The 11,286-nt window shown below is 39.2% G+C and overlaps 1 protein-coding gene across 2 annotated transcripts in view; it reads right to left on the reverse strand.

Moving 5' to 3' along the window:
* Positions 1–11,286, reverse strand: part of ARHGAP29 (Rho GTPase activating protein 29) — a 101,422-nt gene that overhangs the window by 45,635 nt on the left and 44,501 nt on the right. For both annotated transcript variants that reach the window (XM_082227719.1, XM_082227718.1), the window contains exon 2: positions 8,324–8,667. In XM_082227719.1, the coding sequence (XP_082083845.1) occupies positions 8,324–8,585 (262 nt within the window). In that variant the 5' untranslated portion in view covers positions 8,586–8,667. The remainder of the gene's footprint in view (positions 1–8,323; positions 8,668–11,286) is intronic.

The following is an 11,286-nucleotide window of genomic DNA, read 5'->3' on the forward strand; positions in this document are numbered from 1 at the left end:
GCTCAGTAAACTTAAGAGGTGTTTTATAGTATCACTCTACATATGGCTGGCCTATTACTGACGGCATATATTTAAGTTTTGCATACCACTGCAAGTCTTCCCAGGGACAGTTAACTAGTGGAATGGAATAGTCATGACTGGTGCTCTAGATGAGTTATATCTTATCCTATTTTGAAGGCATGTAATGCCACAAAAATTATATATAGTAAATTATCTCCTACTCAGCTTACTGTTGACATGAAATGCCAGCCCAAATATTTATCCAAGTAATGTTTTCTAATTTGAGGAAACAGCTGCATGGTGAGTGTCAGGTTGAGTACACAGTAACACCACATACTAGATCTACCTACTTATAGTTTTAATGAAGGAGCACCAAGATGGAAGTGTTCCAAGTTATTACATGTCCTTTGAATTAATGTTAGACAGTAATAAAAATGAGTGAGAGTCAAAGAAGATTTCACCCAATTTCCAGTATTCAAAACTCGTAGGTATAATCTAAGTAAAATGAAGCACTTCCAAATCAAACCGGTTTCAATGGGCAAGATAAGCATGTACTTAAAAGTTCTTCCTGAAAGCATTTTGCTTCACCCTTCTTCTTCCCTAATAGCAAAATCCTGTGAGTCTACTCAAGTACCTCTCACTGAGTTTAATAGGGGCTTACCCAAGCTAAGTGGATGTTCCTATACACTGGCAGAGGAAGAAGAGTGCGGGGGGGAGCGCACCGCCCCCAGCAGTGCGATCCCGGTGGGGTGCCATCGCTTCTGCCCACCTGCACTGGGCACCACACCCACAGGATGTGCGCCACACCCCCAGGACGCACGCCAGTCCCACCCCTGCCTGCTGATCCTATAGGATGTTCCTATATTTGAAGACAATGCTAACAGCTATACAATCAAATTTCAGAGAGATTACTCACCACCCTTAATTATTCACTCAAAAAACTGCATAAAACATACCTTAGATGCTAAGTTCTACACAGGTCCCTGAGATCTGTTTGCATGAATGGTGGCGAACAGCATTTTAAAATACAGGCTTTAATATATGTATACATACAGGTATGTAATATTCCTAAGGAAATTGTTTTACTAAATTACAGAAGTCTCCCAAGTGCCACATTTTGTTAAAAAGCCTCAGAGTGTACCAGTTTCAGATTTTTAAAAAAAATCTGACAAATTCTGAAAGCTAAAAATATGACATTTTGAATAAGAGTAATTTTCAATGCTTTTCCATGCATCTTTTGAAAAAAGTAAAGGGAATTTACTGTATTTTAAAACTGAAAATAGGAATGAGTCAAAACACTGCTAACATAAAGTTTCTTGCATTAATAATACTATTCTAGAATACATTTTAAGTTAAAAATGTATTAAAAGTTCCACAGGAGTTGAGTTTAAATGCTTAACTACACTTGCTCATGAAACATACCCCTACCAACTGTTGATCTTTGACACTATAGCAACAAGTGAACATTTGTTCAGAAGGAATGCAGAGTATGCGATTGGGGGAAGGGGAGGTGGTCACAATTTAAGTCAGCTAGATCGTTAGACTTAAAAGTTAATTGGAACTCTAAGCTATCATTTATTGCATGGATTTCACAGGTAATTCTGATAGTACATAGATTTAATCCGAGCCAGTTAAACATAGCTATATTATTCAATATACTCTTGAAATTATCTGAATACGGAGAATGTGGGCCTTCAACACTTGAGGCTAACACTGATATTTTTACCTAAATCTACATCAACTTAAAATGTATTCCCAAATAATCCCCTACCAGAGATCCCCAAACGTTGACTGGCAAACATTTTTTCTAGCAGCCACAATGGCTTGACACTCATGTTTCTTTTTCCACTTGCAGTGAGGTTCTTTTGCCAGGTAATTTTGCCTGGGTTTTTACAGAGGCTTGCTGGGAAGGATGTGCAGGTATTTGTGCCAAGCCTTGTATGCGCCACACTATTGCAGAATCTTAGTCTAGCCCGATAGTATTTTGGAATGAGGCATAATCAATCTCTCAGAACTGTTCAGAGTTATTTTCCAACATGTTTATCTAATAAGAAAGTATATTTAGATGTTCTCTCTACTGATCACCAAACTTAGGTTTATGGTTACCACTGTACAGTAACCATATTTGCAGGTGCTGGATATATAAATAAAATTCCTTTGGCTTGGAGTTTCCCTCTGTCAAGGAAGCATGTGTGGGATGCCCCACGTTACCTTAAAGACACAGACATAAATTAAAATAAATAAAGCTTCAGAAATAAAGCTTCAAGCACCATAAGAGAGCTACAGGAATTGAAGAAATATTCAGAAGTCTTCACTTACTAGTTATCAAAAGGTCTGAAGGACAGAACTCATGGGATACATAATGGAGCAATTTTCAGAGTCATTGGAACTTGTGGTTGCTTCTTGCAATTCAGTCACATGCAGAAATGACTTTATCCACTCCTAGCAGTATTCAATAAATTTAATAAAGCACATAATGGTAGCTGTACAGAGCCAGCCACACATACAGAAAGCACATGCAACAATACCAAGTGGTCCAATGGTCAGGTGAATTTTAGTCTTGGAGTGGTACCCTGTCCTTACTCAATAATAATCATCCAATGTATCAGAGGAGCCGCAGAATTAATTTCATAACCAGCACTGATTTGATTAGATTTCTGCATTGAGGGGGTTGGACTAAATGACCCTCAGGGTCCTTTCCAACTCAACAATTCTATGATTCAGAGCTTTATATATTCACTAAACTCTAGATTGCACAACACCCTGTTTTTCAATTTGGAATTCTAAGTATCTGTCATTCAGTGTCTGTGTCCTACTCAGCATAATCAACCCCTAAAGAGAGCTTTCCAGATATTATACTAGCTGAAGCACCTATAATGATATGCAGCCAATCCATACCACGTAAAAGTCCTGATGATACTGGTGGGTGTCTGGTTTACTGATAACCTAGACGTCTGTGACCATTACATAAAATATGATTTGATGAATTACAGAGCTGTAGTTTTACCTCATTGTTTTATAGTTCTTGGTTGTGAGAAAAGTGTTAATTTGCTTATTTATTTGTAATTACATTCTCTTGGAGAGGCAATACTATGCTTGGTACTTCTGTGGAGGAAATTCACAGGCATACACTACACCCTAGAGGAAACAACTCTTAAAAAGCACATAGTTTAAAAGCACATAGTGAGAAGGGATGGGAGCAGGAATCCTCCAACAATGATCATATAGACTTACAGATCAGGACTTTCTTTTCCCTTGCTTTAATTCTTCATTGTGGCCCAATTATGCCAACCCAACCCCCCCAAAAAAACCTGAGGTCAGGTTCCACACAGCTTCAAAGGTTTTGATAACCTGGGCTTTCCCCTCATCCTTAGAAGCTGTCTTATACTGAATCAGGCTATTGATCCACTGAGTTCAGATTTGTTTATGCTGACTGCCAGCAGATCTCCATAGTTTCAGACTAGGGACATTCCAGGCTATACCTAGTGATGCAGCAGATTGAACCTAGGTCCTTCTGCATGCAAAGCAGATGCTCTGTCACTGAGCCATGGTTGTTTCAGGTCATATCACCAAGGCCATGGCTACAGAGTCACTGGAGAATAGGAGTACTTTTTTAAACGGAAATGGCCTGGTTCACACATAACACAAACCAAGGTTTCATGAACAAACCACAAGTTTATCCAATAAGTTTTCCAGCAAATGAAAAAAAATACCCATGGCTTGTTTCTCTTAAATTTGAATTATTTCCAAGCAGCTCTTACCACGTGCCTTTGTAGCCTTGGTGAGTGTCTGGGTGTCAGGTGGCCAAACAAACCATGGTTATTAAGGAAGGGTTATATGTTCATGTTATGCAAAACCATAATTAAAACAAACCAAGATTCATAAGCCAACAAACTACTGTTTCAGTTTGTGCTTTTTTGATAGCTTAACTCCGGTTTGTTTACTAAGAAACAAATAAGGGTTTGATAAACCATAGTTTAATACACCCTGGTTTAGCGCTGTATACCAGTTCACATTGAAGCAGAGTGATCAGTGATTTTACCTTTTTTAGTGATGCATATTAAGTTAACCAAATAAATGCACAATGCTGCCAAAATGACCACGATAGAAACATATTGATCAGCATATAAATTAATTGAATCTACTTGCATACCCCATGCTCTGAAGATGATGCTAAAATTTTAGGAACTTTCAATGTAATTACTTTAAGAGCTTTAACCTGCTCCATACTAAAATCCTAACAGCATATAAGTTTTAGCTGAAAATGTCACTAGATTAAAAGCTTAATTAAAAACCATTAAATCTTTAAAGGTTAATGGTTAAAAGCACAATAACTCCCTGTTCTTCCACTACTACTCAATTATTTCCTTTCTCAAACGGCTCAATATATTCAAGAGCTCTCACATTTAGCAGCAGTGACATGAATTGACCAGAATATTAGCCATGGATATGGGCAAAGCTCTGTTTAGCTATAAAGTTCATAAGATGGTTTTAATCAAATAGAGTAACTATATCCTGCTCCAAATTTACCTGACCCAACTACAACTTGTTCTGAGCTTCCTGGCAGAAGGGTGGGATACAAATGCAACTAAAACAAATTTAGGAGTATTTTATTTCAAGTTTCAGGGAATACTGTCATTTATGAATCCACATTCATAAACTGGCATTTCCTTGTTTGTATTATTAAGCCCACCTATTAATGTCAACTTCAACATTAGTAACTGGTTTTGAGCTATTTGGACATTAATCAGTATGGTGGAAAAAGAAGTGAGTGGGGTTTCAAACAATTCCATGCCTCTACAATATAGATCACCAAGCCAAACAACATTGTTCAAAATCATACCTTATGTAGTATGTGTTAAATATGACCACCACATATGCTCAATTTTACATCACAAAACAGCAAGGCTGTAAAGTCTATGGCAACACACACCACCCTCCAAAGTATTCTTCACTTTCACTATCCACAACATGCCCATATCAAAGCAACTGAGTCAGAATCCTATTCTGCCTATCTATGGCCTGTGTGAACATATACAACCAAGGATGGCAATTAGGCAGTAGTAGTGACAACTTGTAGGGATGCGGGTGGCGCTGTGGGTAAAACCTTAATTTAGCAGATGAAGGATTTCTTCGCATTGGGATAAAGTTATAGAAAAAGCCTCAGCTGCTTAACTATTGTGCATTAGGTTGCTGTTGAAGGCAGGATAAAGGTTAGTGTTGGGACTAGTGTTGTTCTTTAAGCAACTCTATGTCTGAGATGAATTGTCCATCAATCTACCACTTAATTATCAACCTGTTGTAAATTAGCTTGGCTACTCCCCGGTACAGCTGAAAAAAAATCCTAGGTGCTTGTCCTTTCAGATGCCTGAACCCTTCAAAACTTGAAATATTTCCCAACTTCAAACCCTGTTCTTTTTTTCTTGAGTTGTATAAGTTTGTCAATAATGGGGATCTATAAGCACTTGGGACGTGGGTGGCGCTGTGGGTAAAACCTCAGCGCCTAGGACTTGCCGATCGCATGGTCGACGGTTCGAATCCCCGCGGCGGGGTGAGCTCCCGTCGTTCGGTCCCAGCTCCTGCCCACCTAGCAGTTTGAAAGCACCCTTAAGTGCAAGTAGATAAATAGGTACCGCTTTATAGCGGGAAGGTAAACGGCGTTTCCGTGTGCTGCGCTGGTGCTGGCTTGCCAGAGCAGCTTCATCACGCTGGCCACGTGACCCGGAAGTGTCTCCGGACAGCGCTGGCCCCCGGCCTCTTAAGCGAGATGGGCGTGCAACCCCAGAGTCGGACATGACTGGCCCGTACGGGCAGGGGTACCTTTACCTTTTAGTGACAACTTGTACTTACTGAAAGAATGGAACTCCCACCTAATCCTCAAACTTCATCAAAATCAAAAGCCATACAGCTAAAAGGTTTGGGTGACTAGGAAAATTTGGTCCATGTTCACTAAGTAATGCCTAGCTATCATTTGTACTGATCTGCCAGAGCCAAACTCAAGAGGGGACGCACAGGATGCATTCTTTATTTGAGGCCAAACATCAACATTATGAGTTCAGAGGCAATGGCCAGCAGAATTTATCACTACTTCCACATCACCTTCTTCTGTCTATGGAAGTTATGCAAAGGAGTGGGGCAAAAAGATGAAGTAAGCAAGACATTCAGCAACCCTCACTTTGAATTCTTGCAGCCCCCCATTTCAGTATCTCCAATCCAAATATTTTCACACCTTATTTTACAACCAAATTCACACCATTACTGGACCAAGCAGGAAATTCAATCTGTTTTGGAATATTTATCTGTTGGCACTGCACAGGCATGTACAAGTAGGGCTCACAACCAAAGCTGCCCTTCACATAAATGAAGGCACAGAGACACAAACTTGCAGTTAAAAACCTACAAGCACAGGAGCACGCATTTTCTCATTTAAATTTTCTAGGAGGCTACAAATCTTCTGTGTTTACATTTTAGTACCATGACTCTTATGTCCAGACTAGGTTATGGGTATAAATGCTGCTTTAGGATACAACACAGAGAATTCCTTTCGACAGCACTATTTTCCCTAAAGCACAGAAGTCTCCTAAATGGAGATCTGTATGCTGATTAACAGAAGCTCAGACATCCTAAAAAAGTGGGGGGAAACTGTTAGGAAATAAGTCTTAATGCACAGAAACATGTTTCATACTCATAGTGTTTTGTTTAGATCTCACTGATGCCTAACAATCTAGATCTTGCTCTCGGCACAATGGCATAGAGTTGTTTGCTGATTCTGCAACAAAGCCCATGTATAGGTATGATGGCACTGTGTTCCTTTAAGATGTAAAGCTTAGAAAAGTTCTGATTTTAAAAGCAGAAGGATAAATATACTTAATTCACTTGGATGAGGCAAAACTGCTATAATACATTGGCAAGAAAGTGGGACTTTTGAATTCAAACAAAAGAATAAGGGCACACTTCTTGTTGATTTGTTGACAGCAGCATAAGAAGTGAGGAAAATGTATCATTGTTGCTCAAAAGCAATCTCACTGGGCATTTGGCAGATCTTCTCAGAAATTTATTCTGCTAAGGTACAGGTCTATAAAGCACAATGCTCGCTTTGAATCTACTACAAAGAAAGAAAGAAAATATTCCTAGAAAGGAATTCATGCCAGGTTAGCTGGTACCAGCTTCTTATTTACCTATATTATGAATATTATGTTCCATTAAGTACTGAAAAGTACTTGTCTGAAGGATTCAGTTCTTACTCCGCAGAGGATACAATGAAGAAACAGTATCCCCACTTGAAAGTTTCAACATCAGCGATATTATAAATTATATTTATTCCTGTTGGATTTCCCCCCTCATTTCCCTCATTTCAAGTAAGAGCAACTGTTTAAGCATTCTCCTGAAACAGGCTATGAATTTCTTTTAAATGTATTTTGTAAGAAAAACTTTCGCCAGGTCACACAAACCTCCCCAGCCCTGTTTTGCACCCTCATTTGGTGTTTTTACAGGGCTGGAATGTGTTCATGGAACTCCAATAATGTTTCTTGCTTGCCTAGATGGAGGGGGATGTGCGGGTGCGAAGAAACTACCAAACTGTTCAACAGTATTGCTTCACTCATTTTTGCCTCTTGCTCCACCTATCAATAGAAATGGCCCCAAGAAAGCTGACCAAAAGGAAATGTGGATCTGCAGATGAAAAGGTTTCCCCTTCCCTAGTCTTAATCATACTACTGTACATCACCAGTAGAGCAAGTATAATCAGCTTGCTTCTTACCCATTTACATCAGAATTCAAAGAAGAATGGAAGTATCTTTCTCTATCCACCAAAACAATGGGGAGATTGGCATAATTTAGCTCAGAGGTATGAAACAGAATCCTAAGAATTCAATGGGGCTTTGCAAGCCATCTAGTCCAAACCTCTGCTGCTTAATCAGGAAATCCAAAGCTACTACAACACTGCCACCAGTCTTTTCGCCACTGCTTAACAAACGATGGTGCCACTACGCCCTCAAGAAAAAAACATCTATCTCAAAAGAAGTCTGTGAGTCTAAACATTTTTCCATTTTTACCAGATGCCAATTTTTAAAGGTTTCTTTTTTAAAAAGGGAAGTTTAATTTTGTTTATGACGTGCCCATTTACAAAACAACTTGCTCAATGTTTCACAGAGGAAGTTAGCAAAGTAAAAACCACAACTTCCTGTATACCGCAAAATATACTCAAGAGAAGACAGCCACTGTTCCTTCTAAACATTTCTTTGCTCATATGCTAGCAAGTAAGAAATTAGCTACAAAAATACATTTCAAACTATTGGGAGTTATTGAGAAGCAGCTGACACACCTTCTGAAAGAATGGCTTCTTTCAAATAAAGTAGAACATCTGCAAATTTCCTGACATCATTCACCAGTTGCATGATGTACTCTGGGTCCACAACAGTGCTGTCATAGCAGTCCGAGTTGGAGCTAATGCTGCTCAAAGAACTGCTCTTGGTACTGCGCCCCATCCCCCAGGTTCCTGAATTAGAGATGGTGAAGAAATTGGAGGTAGACAGTTTGGTTAATCCTAAACCACGCTTGTTGCCACCACCGTTCTGTCGCAACATCCCAGCCACTGCAGAGCTTATGAAATTTCCAGAGTTAACATTCAGTGTTGCTTATGGTCCATCTGCCAAGCAAAATAGTGTCCTGAGGGAAGAAAAAACAGAAACAAATATGAGTCAGTTGAAAAGAGAACAGGAATACAACATTATTTAAATGCTGTTATTGAATATGCCTTTTTCATATTAAAAATGTTATTCTATTAATACAATCCCACATACTCAACATACACAGCCCACATACAAACTCTTAAAATTACTAAAGTATATTAGTAGTAGCAGTAGTATGTACTTGAAAATATATTCCACACTGCGTTATCTTAAAATGTGCTACTCCTATCAAGCCATTTCCAGATTTGAAGCTGTATACCAAAGCACAAAGGAACTTGATTTCAAAGATATGGGGAGCACAGTATCACTAGAATTAAAGGTGTGTGTGTATTTTACTTTTTTAAAAAATCCTGCATCTTTAGTACTGAAATACACATTTCAATGCATTTCACCACCAAAACAAGTTACTTCACCTGCTACAATTCTAAGATGTATGCACTACAGATTCACATTTTGCATCTGTGAAAAAAGTTGATATATAAGGCAAATCCTCTATTTCCACACCCTATATATGCTATAGAAAAACTGCAGAGAGCAATGATTGCATATTTCATGGAAGCATGAGCACTGGCCAAAGTGGAGGTTTTAGCAGGTACACAATATGGGTAACGTATTCTCATGTCAATATTAAAATGGTAATAATGTGAAGGAGTTATAGTGATAAGAAATTGTGTATTTCACATAGAAAAAATGTAATATTTAAATCTTTAAACCAAATCTTTGAGGACTTCATTTACACAAGTTTCAATTAATCAATTTCTATGTCACAATCAATTAAATCCAATTTTCTCCCCAGAACACCTAAATACTGTTAAAATGCAAGATGAAATACACTACTGCTTTTAAAAGCAACTTTTTATTTTTGAAATATAAAGTGATTTATAAATCTCAGTTGCTTTTTGAAGAGATGATTTGGTTTGTCAATAGCCGATTATAAAACACATTAACTTGATCAAACACTTTTGCTGTAATCTATGCCTCTCCCACAGCTTTACAAAGCAAGCAATACTTGAAACTGTGATTTGGCAGAAAAACACCTATCAGTTTGGATTCACAAATGACTTTCATTAATTACTGGAGAAATAATTAAACAAGAAATTAGGGTTAAATCTGAATTCCAGACCTTTTACAGTCAATAGTTTTAAGCAGGACCAAGCCAGATAACTGACCACTTCCCCATAGCATTTCATATAAACATACCTGCAACTACTTAGTCTTTGTTTTAAAGCAACATGCATGATACTACATGATAATACACACTGAGAAGCGGTCACAAATTATGAAAACCAACCATGTCAACAATGTAACCTGGTTCACTGAACCCTATGGAAAGAAGATCATACTAGGAGAAGTTCCCTTTAAACTGTTATGCAAAAGCTTTGTGCAACCTTCCAAAGTTGCCATATGCAGAGTTCTGCAATCTTACCCTTCCACTTAACCATTTCCTTCTCTTAAAACATAATGACTAGTAGTGTGACAAGCAGAACTTGCTATACACAGAGAACTCTTGTGGTTTTGTATTTTGGAGCCCTGACAAGCTGCATTAAGGATCATTCTCATCTTAAAGCGTTTAAAATGCTTCATCACAGGCTTGTTATCTGGAGCTCACTCTCACCCCAAACACTTAAAAAGATGACAACTATTCAATTATTTAATTTTGAATATATGCACTTGTTTTAGAATCTTATGGTGTCAACTGCACACTGCATATTAAATAACATTTCCATGAACAGCTAGGCTTTCAGGACTTACTTGCAACTATTACATCATATATTATTTTGAGATATGGATTTTCCGTAAAACTTTCATCTAGATGTTTTAAGATTAAATACATATACTCTTGAATTACTCCCTTATACTTTATCAGAGAAGAGCACAGCTTCACTCTTGACCATATATATTTAATTGCACCAAAAGAAGGAAAGCAAGTCCCTACATTCCCCCAACAACCTATAACGTCTCTAAATTATTATTGGGGTCAACCCTCTATGCATGTTCATGCATAAATCAGCCCTGCAGGCTACAGTGGTCTGACTCCAAACCAAATGCATACAATACGGCTGCCCAGTTCTCATAACCATGCCCAGAGTTACTAGTGGACAGATTGGGGGGTGGGTGAGTGGGAAGAGGACGGGAAGCAGCAGCAAAAGTTTCCCTCATCAGGGCAAGGCAAGTTACAGCCAATAGAAAGGGGGAGAAAAACTAAACTGAATAATTGTTGACAAGCATATTGTATGAGCAGTTGGAAACATGCCCACCCGTTTTTAGCAAGGGAGGCGCCCGAGCGCCCCCACCCCTTTCAAAGGAATATCTGGCATTCCTGGCCAGGCGCGAGCGGGGGTGCGCGCGCGCGCGCGCGCGCGACCGCAATCTCTCACTCTCACTCCCCCCCCCTTGCGCACCGCTCCTCCCAGCTGCAAAAGGCAGTCCAGGGCCCCCTTTCACCGGCCCATGCCTGAGCAGCCACAGCTGCCAAATCGCACGTCCACCTCCTCCTCCTCCTGCTGCTGCTGTCCATGCCCAGGATTTAAATACAATCGAAAGGAGACGACGCTCCGGCTACAAAACACACACGGGGCGCGGGGGGGGGGAGTGA

The sequence above is a fragment of the Podarcis vaucheri genome, assembly GCF_965113315.1.
Source record: "Podarcis vaucheri genome assembly, chromosome: 6".
In the NCBI taxonomy this organism is placed as follows: domain Eukaryota; kingdom Metazoa; phylum Chordata; class Lepidosauria; order Squamata; family Lacertidae; genus Podarcis; species Podarcis vaucheri.